Source organism: Asterias amurensis, chromosome 2 (genome assembly GCF_032118995.1).
Source record: "Asterias amurensis chromosome 2, ASM3211899v1".
Taxonomy (NCBI): domain Eukaryota; kingdom Metazoa; phylum Echinodermata; class Asteroidea; order Forcipulatida; family Asteriidae; genus Asterias; species Asterias amurensis.
The window spans coordinates 29,966,114-29,980,861 of record NC_092649.1 but is presented as its reverse complement, the minus strand read 5'-3'; the positions used below and the strand labels follow the sequence as shown (position 1 = coordinate 29,980,861).

Here is a 14,748-nt window from a genome sequence, read left to right as displayed (position 1 = left end):
GGGGGGGGCGTATAAATTAATCATCGTCTTTCAAAAGGGTATGCTAAATCTGAATGAATTAAAAATTTGCATCCTGGATAAAGAATATTAATTTTGGTGAAGTGTGTTAGCACTGTATACTCCGTACTTTCCCCGAGTTCTAAGAAACAAAATCACAGGCATATTACTTTAGTGGGATTTGAACCCACAACGTTTGCACTTCTACAGAAGTTTCATACTAACTGGATTTTGTTTGAAGTGTATACATGTACATGTACATGTTGCATGAATCATCAATATTTCATGTTCAAGTTAAACAAAAGTCTAAACAGGAAGGGTCAATCTTTTTTCTGTTTTAGCCCGACGTAAAGGTCTCATAGTAATTGGTTCTATTTCTCGTGCACTCCATCTATTGGAAAAATGTTAAAAACTAAATATTTCAGAACATGCTACTAGAAGTTCTCTTCAAAACCTCTTCACCACACTTTGATTCCTTTATTTTAAACTATTTCTGCTCGTACATTCTATCCACGTATCTACACTTTCTCATCCATTCACTTATTGACAGACTTGACTTCAAAAATTGTTCCTATAAAAAAGAAACACTTTCTTTAACCTTTAGTGATGGTTGAATCAATATGTGCTTAGCATGGGAGTTTTTTTCTTCCAACAAATAAACTCGGAAAGGATATATTTTTTGAAGAATAAAGTAAACAGTTATGCTGGAATTGTGCAAATAATTATTTTCCAAAATGTTTGTTTTCCCATGGAGTGAGTAGATTTTTCAAAGTGCAGAGTTTAATTTGTTATTCTAAGATCAAAGGGTGCATAACGCTGGTAAGATTGAAAAAAATATATATATTCATAGATTTGCACAACTCGTACAAGGTGTAAAGAAGGTCATATATTCCCTTGGGATATTTTGGCTGCAATGCTTGAGAAATGAGTCAAACAATTCAGTATTGATCTTGTCTAAGTCCAAAACCCAAAGCTTCAAAACATTGTTAAGATATCAGATTGTTTTGATGACTGATTGGGCTTATTTTTCATAGGGTTATTTCATGTATATGCAGGCATATTTTGTCCATGGAAAAAAGTATGGACATTTCATTATGTTCAAGGTCTGACGTACACGTACAAATGGTGTAGGCTTAAATAATAGACTGTCCAATATTTTATAGCAATTTTTTATAATATTTCCAAAGGCATAACATAATAGGAAACCCGACTTAAGTAGGAAGAATATTTTGGCTGTTTACGTTCTTTAAAGGCATTGGACACTATTGGTAATTACTCAAAATAATTATTAGCATAAAACCTTACTTGGTGACGAGTAATGGGGAGAGGTTGGTGGTATAAAACATTGTGAGAAACGGCTCCCTCTGAAAGAACATAGTTTTTGAGAAAGAAGTAATTTTTCATGAATTTGATTTCGGGACCTCAGAATTAAATTGTGAGGTCTCGAAATCAAGCATCTGAAAGCACACAATTTCGTGTGACAAGGGCATTTTTTTCTTTCATAATTATCTTGCAACTTCGACGACCAATTGAGCTCAAATTTTCACAGGTTTGTCATTGTATGCATATGTTGAGGTACAACAAGTGAGAAGACTGGTCTTTGACAGTTACCAAAAGTGTCCAGTGTCTTTAAGGGTACTGGTCTGTGACAACAATCATGGCTGTCTGTGTGCTTTAGGCAGTGAAAAGCAATGTACATTACTTCTAATTACAGTAATAATGTACATCATAAACCTTTCCATTGTTGATAAACAAAGTGTGCCGGCTGGCATGGCTGGCATGGCTGGCCGAGTGTTACAAAAACAATCAATCCTGTTAAGAACAATTACAACCAAATTCAACATTTTCTGTAAAGATTGATGAGCTGAAATACATTTTATGATTTGTTTCCAGCAACTTGAACATATTTTTGAATAATTGTGTGTCATTTCTACATGGCTATCTGTTTTTATTTTGCATTTATGGCTTTCTATAGTTTTCCAACCTGGGTTGGCAAAAACTCAGGCTATGACGCTGTATACAAGTAGAAAGGTCTATACAGGTAAACAAAGAGCAGATGGCAAAATGGTTGACATGGAAACCACAACTGAAACACAATTCCGCGGATGATTGATGCCTGACAAAAAGCCATTATTTATAAAAAGCCGGGATGCATAAACACGAAGTAGCTAGAATAGGATAATGGATATGGCAAGCTGTCAGTAATACTATGCTAATGATAATGCTTGATAGTAATGACCATTTTTAATGTCATGTCAGTTAAAGTAAATGTATTGTTTTCCAGTACACAGCACAGAATTGTCCGATCACTTATGATCGTTGGAATAGCTGGCGCAGGAATCTCTGTTTACAAGCTAGTGTATCGAGCAGATGCGCACAGAGTTCAAGTTAACTCATACCCCAAAAAATTAAATATTTTAGTTTGACTTAGACAACAATCGTCCAGTAAAACCATTTAGAATGCTCTAGATTACACGGTAGGGCTTTCAAAATTCAAAGATAAAATCACCAAGTACAAGCGTACAGTGAACTTAAGACCAAACTTCTAAACTCGGGGGTCTAAAATACTCCAGGCTTCAAAATCCTGAAAGGGGTTTGATTATTATTTTCTCACTATAAATCACAACTAAGACATCACACTATTGAGGGAACCTTTTGACAAATCAACAGAACAATAGATAGTTCTGAATCTGTTGTATAACTGCCTTGTTTGTATTTATTGTGTACTTTTTTAAGCCTACTAGGTTCCTCAGAGTGTTATTTCCCCTGTTCACAGGGCCCTATTTACTCCTTTGGAGTATGCAGCGCCGGAATCCAAATTGCCACACTGGCTGCAAATCGTTTACATCAACAATCTCTACCCTCGCAGATACCCATTTATTCCCGGGTGAAGAGAAGCAATTTAGTCAAGCATCTCAAACGAGGACAGAAGTGTCATGACCAGGATTTGAACCCATACTCTGATGGACTCAGTCATCAGACTGTTGCTGTGCTAGACTATTCAGCCATGACACCATCAAAATAGGCCCTAATCCCCAAGACCATATGGCTCAAATGTGTGTGTATCTCACACTGTAATACATACAACTTGACTCTTACCTACGAATTACTCCTTTTTCACAGGCTGTGTACAGCATACTTCCATTGGACGTATACCTGTGAACACAAACAGTAAATAGGTTATTTCCTCAAAGAACTTTTAGGTTGTTCCACTGGGTTTTTTTGTATTTATTTTGCATTTATATATTTATTTGCATGTTAGATGAATAATGTCAGCTACAACTGCGTCACAAGTTACTGCTTGAACTTGAATTTCCTCAGACTACTGACCCAATTCACTGACGTCATTATCAGAATATCTTGAATGCGCCATTTTGGTGGTCAATTGCAACGTGTGTTATTCAGTGAAGTGTGCATTTTAGGCGACGCAGCGTTTACATGTAAATCTATTGACCACCAACATGGTGAGCGTGGCATCAGTTGCCGCGTGTCATGCGGGTTCATGGAGTCAAAAGAAATAGTCGCATCGTCACATAAATTAGCGCAAGCTTTTATATAGCAACCTCCAGATGAGCAAACCCTGGTACCATAGAGCCAAACAGATTCATTCATATGGTTGTTCGCCATCTTTAATGTAACTACGCAAACGCTTGCCCCAAATCACGTGCCATAGCAACACTCTTAAAGACTGAAGAATTCAAATTGACATTGTCACTTGTGATTAATATCTCCGCACCGGACAACTTCCACATCTAATAAGCAAATGGCTTTCTTTTAGTCGGCACGAAATGACAAGTTGTCAAAACAGAAGATATTTAAAATAAATCTTTGTCACCATCATACAAACAGAATAAGAGAGAAAACTAATCCGACTCTCCTGACTTACTTGAGTTTCCATATTGCATCCTCCCCACTTTGTTTGAGTGTTTCTTGTACACCAGCATGAGGCAAGTAAGCACACACTTCACCTCCACCAAGCATCACAACGCCTAAGACATGAAAAGACACAGACAATAATAATAATATAACAATAATAACAAGAGTGGTTTCACTCAGTGACGCTCAAGGCACTTTAATATACAGTGTTTTCCAGCAAGGTATGTGGGACTACGTTTTGAATTATGAGACCTACTCCTTTTACATAGCACCATGTAACGGTTTACAAGGTGCTGTGGTGCAATATGCAGCCAATCAAACCAGGAACACTAGGGCGAACCCCTTCTCTTTTTGTAAAGTGAACTGGGTTCTTTTACACGCGTTACACAACACACGGGACCAACAGCTTTACGTCCAATCCAAAGGACGAAACATCATGTTGAGTGTCTCGCTTAAAGGCAGTGGACACTATTGGTAGTTACTCAAAATAATTATTATCATAAAACCTTTCTTGATTACGAGTAATGGGGAGAGGTTGATAGTATAAAACATTGTGAGAAACAGCTCCCTCTGAAGTGAAATAGTTTTCGAGAAAGAAGTAATTTTCCACGAATTTGATTTCGAGACCTCGGATTTAGAATTTGAGGTCTCGAAATCAAGCCTCTGAAAGCGCACAACTTGGTGTGACCATGGTGCCACATGGCAAGCAGAGCCATGAAATTGGGCCCAGGACTTGAATCCAAACTCTGTTAATGTGTGTAAATATCAATAAGTATGTACTTACTACAGAAACCATCTTCTTCCATAGCGTTATATGGCCCTGGTGTTGGGTCCACACATTGCAATACGGTCCCAGCTGAGATGTCTAGTAGAGTCCTTCCATCAAGTGTTACGACCTACAAACATTCAACCAAAGGTAGTCAACATCAATAAGTATTGCATGAAATTACTGCAATTCATAATCACAGACATTAAACCAATGTTTTGTATTAGAGAGATTAGCTGTTGCCAGCTTGGTGTTTTTATCCCCTCGTGGGAGTTTGCTGAGTTCCCTTAATGGGAAGATCATTAAAGGAACACGTTGCCTTGGATCGGTCGAGTTGGTCTTTAAAAAGCGTTTGTAACCGTTTTTTATAAAATGCATATGGGTAGAAAGATGTTGTAAAAGTAGAATACAATGATCCACACAAACATGCCTCGAAATTGCACGATTTTTCTTTTACCTCGTCGACTAACACGGTCGGCCATTTATGGGAGTCAATAAATGGCCGACTGGTTAGTTCGCAAAGTAACAGGATAACCACGCAATTTAGAGGCAAATTTGTGTGGATCATTGTATTCTACTTTTAAAACATCTTTCTAATCATATGTATTTTATAACAAACAGTTACAAACGATTTTTATAGACCGACTTGACCGATTCAAAGCAACGTGTTCCTTTAAGACATACACTAGGGACTGGCATGATAGAAATCTCAAGGTTTTTACAGGATTGGTAACACTTACTGATTATGAAAATAAGACTACAACAATTTCGGTGTGAAATATTTTCCAATAAAATGAATTCATACTAGAGAAAACTGTACATAAATAACTGTGTAAAACTAACATAACTGGAGCAATTGGCACTTCAACTTCAGTGTGCAAGCATTACGTGAATCACAACCCAACCACTAACTAACCATTGGTCCTTGATGAAGCTTGCCCTTAGTCCTTCATCTGGATAATTTAAATATTCTCAACGCTCCAATAGTAGAGCCAAATGGGAAAAGAAAATGATTTTAGATGTGGGAGGAAAAATCCCAGAGAAATATTCAAGGTAAAAGCCATCAAGTAGGGACTGAAAACCCAATCCACATAGTGCCCCCCAATGGGATTCGTACCAGGGTCTCAGACGTGGAAGGCAAGGCAAGACACCACTACACCAACCTGACCACAATCTGTGTATATACAACAGTCCATCCTACCTTGCCATGTCCATCCACTGATGCCGTGACAAAGGTTGTTTCACCAGAGCACCAGGGCCAACTGTCTCCAAGGAAAGTGACATCACGGATTATATCACTGTGAAGCTGCAAGTCAAATATATCACAACACCTTTTAGTATCAGAATAACTCCTTTAAGCACTTTTAAATAGTAGATAATATATGTTTGCCTAGGTTGGTTAAAAGGGCTAGCCTGTCATTTGTATTAAATGAAAATATCCTCTTTACAAATACTGTAGGCCTACATCATACTACTATCTATATCAGGTCCATGATGGACAACAAAAGCTAAATTTATTTATTGCTATAATAAAATTGTTGTTTGCATATTAAATAAATTAAGCAAAGTTAAGCAAATTAAACAATAAGTTCTGGGCCTTGGGCCTTCCACAAAATTGGTGGCCTACGAGAAATTCAAATTCCCAAATAACTACATCCAGTAAGTACTCATGAAAAACAAACACATGCATTAAATATATGGTAAATATGTCTATCAGGGTCTGTCAGGACCAAAGCTTGCAGCAAAAATCAATTTACTGATTGCTGGTGTCTGGGCATAAGTAACACTGGTACCTAGGCATAAAGAACACTAGCGACATAGGCATAAACAACACTAGTGCCTAGGCCTACAGAAATCAGTGCTATAGGCATAAACAACACTATAGTGCCTAGATCTACAGAACACTAGTGCCCAGGGCCTAAGGAATAGGTCCTGTGAAACACTTAAACCAGTCTTGGCCTCATCAGCGGTCGAAAACTGTTCTCACTGGGAGTCTTACATTGTACCTACAAACAACAATACATCGGCAAGAATAAAAACATTCAATTGCAAGAACAAAACATAAAATGGTTACATACAATATATAACAAAACACACATCGAAAGTCAAAGGAAATAGTTGCAGAGGGTGGGCAGAATTTAGATTAAGGTAAACATCATCTGATCAAAAATTGCATTCTGTATAATTCAAATCAATATATAATTTAAATCACAGCAAATTCAAAAGTACAGTAGAGAAACAGAAGGTATAGTTATACAGTGTGTGAAACAAAGCGCCATAAGCGCCACTGTGTGACTGACCTCAGCGCTTTATAAAAGCCACTATTAATATTAATATGATGTAATTCAAATCAATGTATATTTTAAATCACAGTAAAGAAAAGGAAAGTATAATTATACAGTGTGAAAATCAATGGGAAACTTTCAGGACGTTTGGTGGCAGCAGACTTACCAGGTAAAATCCAATGTTCTCAATAATGTGCGCATGCTCAGAATAACGTAAACAATGGAAATTGACCTGGTAAGTCTGCTGCCACCCAGCGTCTCACAGTCTCCCATTGATGAGCAGAATGCTTTCTCTGCACCAGGTTTCATTGAAACCACAAAACAGGAATTCACTTTAACATGATCCTGTGAACAAAATGGTTACAACAAGGACTGAAAAAGGAGCAATAAAGCATATAAGCAAATAAATAAATTCAATATGACCATGAACACAGGACTCCGGAAAGTCCTGAGTATAGAATGCTTAACACATTGGTGTAGTGTAAACAAGAAAAATGCTGTTAAAATATAGAATTCAAACTGCTTCTAGCCACAGGGCAAGCTCAGTGGTCTATCGGTAAGCCACAGAATGGCAAAGTTTAAGGGTTTGATTCACACTTGGGAAAGTACTGCATACACGCCATGCATAAAATGCATATATCACAGCTGCAGTTTCTTTTTAATTTATAATGAGATTTTTACCTGTCAGTTTGTTGTCAGGCTGTGATTGGTCAATAGGGATTATGCAAATAACATCACTTGAGGAGGGCACCCTTAGCTAAGAAGGTTGCTCATTGGCTCCTCCTCTGCGCGCTCTGCGCTGCGCGCGCAAGATGTGGTATTTTATTCTTTGATCATAATTTTACCTCTGTGATAGAGCATGATGACATCAATGCATAAGGACTAAGGTACATTATGAAAACACACTGTATGGATCAATCTATTACAAGACACAAGTTTGAGGAAAGTAAAACAGTGATTAAGTATGAAATTCAGGTATACTTACATCGTATATATATAGTCGTGGAATGGACATTCGTAAATCAAAAACAGCTAAACCCTGCAAAGATAAACCATTAAGTGCATCAACATGGTTATATGACAGGGGGGCTTGTTCTGTACCAATTGCATTGCACAGTATAACACCATGGTATAAATAAAGTCATCATGTAAAGAAAACGTAAGTGATCTTCAGCATTCCAGGTAACTTTGTGGCAGACAAGACTCTACACTGGTTAGATTCAAATTTGAAATCTGTTTTGGTAATTTCCACATATCAATCGATGTCATATCAGTGCAAAAGAGTTGTATCTTGGTACATACTGCTTTTGTATGTACATGTACATCCCTTTGAAGCGAGATACATCAATTTCAAACTCGGGCGTCCTGCCATTTTAGGAAATACAACATTTTGGCACTGACACAACAGTATTATAAATAATTTTTAAATACAACATTTACCTTTCCATTGACACACGTACAAACTACTGTATTAGGGCACTTAGGGTCTACAGCCAGGCCAGTCCGGTCCTTACGATTAAAAGCGCCTAGACAAAAACAAAATGGTTTCAAAGATTAAGTTTGAATAAACTGAATGTTTGTACAATTTGGAGGGAACTACGTTTGGTAAGATGATTCACTGTTTTGTTTGTTTGTTGGGGTGTTTGTTTGGTTTATTTCCATTTGCACAACTTGAAACATACACATAACAACAACAACAACAACAACAAATGGCGTTAACATCTTGAGGAGGTGTAACCCACATGTAAAATGAAAATATACTAGCACGAGGATAGCTTTGGGACCCAGATTCCCAAAACATAACAATTGCAAAAGTGAAGGATTCAAAGGACTGAGGTCGGTATGCCCAAATAACAAGTGGTGATCACAGGGTCAGCTTTTCCAATTTGATCCAAGTCCAAACAGTTTGGCGTGAAGTGACATAGGAGAAGAGGATTGAAATGATTGAAGCAACATGCTAACAAAACAAAAAATCCCGATCTGGAAGGGTTTTAATGTGCTTAACTTTGGAATCATGTCACAGTTATGGTGGTATGGGCTTGGGGGGGGGGGAATAAAACATGATGCTTACAGCTTTCATATGTAATTAACTGGGCACCAGTTTCGACATCAACAACAGCTAATCTCCCTGCCGAGGTGGTTGCAAGTATCTGCAGAAATACAAAAAACACACAGTGTGAAAGTTTAAGCTGACTACAGTGTCTATTTGTTTAAAAGACAGCAAAAACTGTAACAGGATTTTCATCAAGAACATTGAATCCATCCTCATTTAGACAAGTCACTGCTGGGGATGCTGCTTGCAAAAACGCGACGGGACCGCATGGAGACATGGCGCAATTCTGTACACGCATTTAATATGAAGTACATGTTGGAGTTTGTGTTTATTGAACGCTACGCGATGCTGTTTTGTCAACTTACAAATGGCCGCACAAACACACGCTGTGAGATGCTGTTTTGTCAACTTAGAAAATGGCCACATGCGCGCATGCATGCTGGGCCGTGTATGTAGGCCAGTGGGCCCTCTTGTTCTTATATATAACTCTATGTTTCAAACAGGCATTACACCAATTTTGTTATACTTCCCAGGTAGAATCTGTTCTTAGAGAACTGTCTTTCCTTATTCTACTACCGTGGAGTGTATATATTTCGGATGTTCGATCTCAGTTCAAAGAAGAACTGTCCTGCTTTTTAACTACTACCTGGGCAGAAGGTATACAAAATTGGCTGGGACTACTACTTTAGCTTATAGGATCGTAATTAACTACACTCCTGCGGATTCAGTTCTTCAAATGGTCTCAACATTTCGACTAGCTTGCTCTACTCATCGTCAGGAGACTTTCGATATATCTACTCCGCCGGTAGTAGAATAAAGAGAGACATTTCCCTAAGAACAAACTCTACCTAGCAAGCAGATACACACATGGTGTTAGCGCAAACCAAATATATATTGATACTTCACCATACAATGCCTCAAATCCTATGCACTTGACACTATTGGTAATTACTCAAAATAATTGTTAGCAGAAAAACTTACTTGGTATTGAGTAACGGGGAGCTGTTTGATAGTATAAAACATTGTGCGAAACAGCTCCCTCAGAAGTACATGTAGCATAGTTTGTGAGAAAGATGTAATTTCTCACTCCAATAATAAAAGACTTCTGCTGAAGCCTTTTATTATGCATCTGAATGCACACAAAGTAACGCAACAAGGGTATTACATATATTTTTTATTCTCTTGCAAATTCGACAACCAATAGAGCCCAAATGTTTTTTAATGCATATGTTGGGATACATCAGGTAAGAATATTGGTTTTTGACAATTACCAAATGTGTCAAGTGCCTTTTAGATCCGGAGTCAAAATTAACCAGTGACCTCACAATGGAATAAAAACAAGCATTCCTTTCCATATAAGTTGTTAAGATTCATTCATTTCCTGACCAGGGATGATTGGTTTTTCGGCGTCTCAAAATTTCACCAATGTAAAAATTACGGAAAATCGATACCTGTTCCAGCCAAACTTCTGAGATACAATTAATGTGGTCTAATGTACCAGGCTTTGAACTTTGCTCTTGTAAGAGGCACCTCTTTGAGGAAAATGTAAATTTGTATTGGAGCTTAGCAAAGGCACCACAACAATTGCTGTGGGTGTTGTGGTTTATTTTGAGACCTGGGCCCAATTTCATAAAGCCTGTAAGCACAAAAATTTGCTTAGCATGAAATTTCTTTCTTGATAAAAACAGGACTACCAACCAAATTTCCATTTGTTGCATATTGCTTGTTACTGGTATTCAACTGTTGATGTCCTGAAAATCACGTGGAAATTGGTTGGTAATCCTGTTTTTATCAAGGAAGAAGTTTCATGCTCTGCAAATTTTTGTGCTTACAGGCTTTATGAAATTGGGCCCTGCTGTAATTAGTTTTTGATTTCTAAGCTCTGCTGGACTTACCTTTCTGCCATCACTTGTAAAACGTACAGCGTGAATATTTCTAGCTAGACTAAAGGTGGTAACCTGAATAAATCAACAACAAACAAATACAGCATTACACAATCATCTAGTCACATCGGCAATCATTTGCAGTATAGTTATTTCATGGAGCTGCTTTCATGGAGCTTGCAGTATAGTTATTACCTTAACAATCTTTCAGAAATTAAGTTCAAAACAAATTGTGGGGTGCCTTGGCCGAGCGGATAACGGCACTCGACTCAAGCTCTAGTGTTTCTGTTCAGCAGAGTGTGGGTTCGAATCCCTGTCGTGACACATGGTCCTTGAGCAAGACACTAAACTCATATTATTTCTCTCCACTGTGGGGTAAATGGGTACCTGTGAGGCAAAGATAGTTCTTATGATTGATTTAGCTTAGCAGCAAATATAGCACAGGCTGTGATGGAGCTGGGATGGTTTAAGGATTGAACCAAATGGCCCAATAATGCTGGAAGCGCTTTGAGCATCTTCATAAATTACTTTATAAAATAATCACTTGCTACTCAGTATTAGAATGCAGCATGCTCTAAAAAGGTCGAGTCTAAATATTTTCCAAAAGCCAAACTGCTAGATAAAATCGTTCCTTATATTAGTTGCAAAACTGTCATCTTGTTTTGGAGTGAACATACAAGATAGGTATTGTAGTGTCTTACAAAAGAGCAACTTTAACACTTACTGAATAACTTTGCAGTAAGATGCATTTCTGTGCTGTGTACAGGTTTACCCTGCCATCAAAAGCCCCTGAGCAAAATAAGTAGCGATCCTGTCAAGAAAGAAGAAACAAAACTCGGACTGTTGATGTTTGGCTTGAAGTTTAAAATAGTTATCAACACTAGGGTGTTCAGGTAGTCCCAGTGGCTCTTCTCCCTGCCTTTCACCTTTGTTGAATCTCGGAAAGAAGCCTTACATGTGGATCGGGTCTATATGTAGTTTATTCACCCACAAGTAAAACTGACATTTCTTCATCGCAGTTGGTGGCAAAACCAGTCGTTTGCCACAAGAGGGGGCAAACAGGGGCAATAACATAGTTTAGGGGCTATCTAATATACATGTAACCGTTCCAACTTTATTTTGATTTTTTTAATCATTTTTTTATTTTATTTATATATTTATTTTATTTTTTTGGGGGGGGGGGTCTGATCAGCGGCCAACAAGTCAAAGTAACAAAATAATTTTTGAATGTCCCCAAGTTCCATTACTACAAAAAAAAGCCATTGCTGTATGGTACCAACGAATTTGAGCATTCAGGTTGGCCTCAATGATCTCTTCCCAGCCTTTCACCTCTATGGACGTCACCCAAGTGAACCCAAAACCACAACCTTTATGGAACCCAGCCCTAAACCCAAACCACAACCTCGCATGTAGATTGGGTTCCAGGTTTTCAGGTTTGCATCTAGGTCTCAATCTGGAATTTTCCTCCCACATCAAAAAATTACAAATCTTCGCCATCTTCTCTACATGATTATTTTAAGGGGAGTAAATGAACTTAAATACTTTTTAAAAAAATAGTTAGGCCTGATGTTTCGAACCTGGCGAGTCTTTCTCGAACGCTACATGACAACACAACATATACTTCAGATCATGTATGTTGTGTAAACGTTTTGCCTTAGAGAAAGACTAGGGTGAAACGTCAGGCCATTAACTGTATTTGCATTTATACCACCCCTTTAGTTGTTAAGCAGTTTGCAACACCTAATTTTAATTTCTCATTCCTGAAGAAAAATATACCAACCTTAGGACAGAAAGCAACGCCTCTGACAGTTCCCAGATGATATTTAAGGAACTGCACTCTACCCTCTTGCTGCATCATGGAATACATGCAGTACCTCCTAGCAACCAACAGCCAAAACCTGCTCCAAAATACACTCTGCTGGACCATCAATCTCAAACCGGTTTCATCCAGATACAAGCAGACTGGACCAGATTTATCTGGAACCAGGTAGCAGATCTGGCCTGGAAGACTGCATTTAGCTTGCTAAATGAACCATGCTAGCTTTGTATATAGATGTGATCTTTCCTGCAAATTTATGAAATGTAAAACACAACAAAATAATAAATCATCAATATCAAAGTGCCATAATTCATTTAAAAAAAAAACTCTGGATAGCTTTCATTTCAAATGTTCTACTCTTAGGGATATTTCCAGTTGCAGATTGAACCAACCATTCAATTTCTATAGTAGAATAAGTATTGCGACTAGTTACTGAACTGAACAATTTATTGATTTGTGCCATTCATAGTCGTTAAACCAATGGTTGTAGGCAAGAGATTGGCTGTTGGTTACCAGCTAGCCCTGGTAGAACCTCGTGCAAAATGGTGCCACGAAGGAGTCCAACCTGGGCCAAATTTCATGGAGCTGCTTTTTAAAAGCAAAAAATAGCTTGCTTATATTACACATTTATATATCATTTGCTTGTGTCTGGTAATTAGCTGGCGTTTAATACATGTAAGCATAACAATTGAGTGGAGTCTTGGCCGGCAATATAATTTTACTCGTCGTTTGCTTAAACAAAATTCTGTGCTTAAGCAGCTGCATGGAATGTGGGAAAAGTTTTCGTATGGCGACCACTTTTTCATTTGATGTAAAATAAAACAGTATCTAGTTAACCTCAATGACAATGAGATATCCCTTTTTTGTTAAAAAGGAGTGAAAAAGGCAGTGGTTGCGCCCTACGGAAAGTTGCCAGCAGCCAGCCTTTGCCCTTGCTTGGCCCATGCCATGAAGTGGCCCTGGTCGAGTATGTTATGTATACGGGCTTAGGGAGCGTCTCAAAAGTCGGAACGGTAGGAACGTTCTTTTTGGATCGCAAGAGTATCCCCGCCGCTTTACTTGGACCGGTCCTTTGGACCGCCAGAGCGATCTTTTGGATCGTTACAAATGCGTGACCGCGTCCAATCTCATGTTAGAACGTTCCTAATGTCATGATGTTGCGATCATGCGGGCATATGCCCGCAGGAACGTTCTTTTGCGCTAGGAACGTGCCCGACTTTTGAGACGCTCCCTTACACTACAGAACAGAAGTTCCCTTGACTTGACCGACACTGACATTGATTGACAGACAGCCCACCTGTGACAATGAGTTGACACTGACAGTGTCATGGCATGGAGGAGTCCTGCCTCTCAAACAACATTCAAAGCAATACCAACAATAATGGTAACTTTAATTTATCATTAAAAATTAACAAACAAAAATGTGTGTCACACAACAATGAACAAGTCACTGGCATGGCCAGTGCAGTGGTCACATGTCACCACCGCCATGACCGAGCATGAAGCTATAGTTCCATGTCACATCACACAGCACAGTGACAGTCAGGACAGTCAGCGAGTCCGATCAGCTCAGCTGAGTCTGACCACTGAACCGAGTCTGAGGCTGAGCGCTGAGACACTGTTTTTGTAAAAAACAGTATCGCTTTTTCAATCTTCCAAATTTCAACTGAAACATAAATAGCATCTATGATTCATGGCCAATGCAATACTATAGTATTGAATTGAGAGTTTAGAGAAATCGGTTTTATACCAGGGGTTTAAATTTAACTTACCGTGCGACCAGCGAACCTCACCGTCACATCACACAGAATGCAATGAGTTAAAATCATAATCTTTGGTTAAATCAAAGCTTTAGCTAGTCTAACTATACAGAGGTTAAAGTTGCATGGTACTCAGGCAAAACTTGCAACAATATATCTAGGTGCATTGATTACCAGTGAATGGACTAAACTTTTAGTCTTGCTCTCCAGCAGTAAATCTAGACTCAAGAACGCATAGTCTTTTCCACAAGTCATTACATTAGTTCGCATGAGCAAACCAGACTGAAGTGTAATATTGTGTGCGGTGAG

At 38.4% G+C, this 14,748-nt stretch overlaps 1 protein-coding gene across 2 annotated transcripts in view; it reads right to left on the bottom strand.

Moving 5' to 3' along the window:
• LOC139933819 (uncharacterized) overlaps window positions 1-14,748 on the bottom strand; it is a 68,747-nt gene that overhangs the window by 17,209 nt on the left and 36,790 nt on the right. Inside the window, exons 1-11 of one of the 2 annotated variants that reach the window (XM_071928034.1) lie at window positions 14,452-14,504; window positions 12,641-12,925; window positions 11,585-11,671; window positions 10,873-10,935; window positions 8,996-9,074; window positions 8,365-8,450; window positions 7,910-7,963; window positions 5,841-5,945; window positions 4,658-4,769; window positions 3,884-3,986; window positions 3,097-3,153 (exon numbers count right to left, since the gene is read on the bottom strand). In XM_071928034.1, coding sequence (XP_071784135.1) covers window positions 3,097-3,153; window positions 3,884-3,986; window positions 4,658-4,769; window positions 5,841-5,945; window positions 7,910-7,963; window positions 8,365-8,450; window positions 8,996-9,074; window positions 10,873-10,935; window positions 11,585-11,671; window positions 12,641-12,787 — 893 coding nt within the window. In that variant the 5' untranslated portion in view covers window positions 12,788-12,925; window positions 14,452-14,504. Of the gene's footprint in view, window positions 1-3,096; window positions 3,154-3,883; window positions 3,987-4,657; window positions 4,770-5,840; window positions 5,946-7,909; window positions 7,964-8,364; window positions 8,451-8,995; window positions 9,075-10,872; window positions 10,936-11,584; window positions 11,672-12,640; window positions 12,926-14,451; window positions 14,505-14,748 lie in introns of those variants that run through there. The other variant, XM_071928035.1, reaches the window with a different exon arrangement.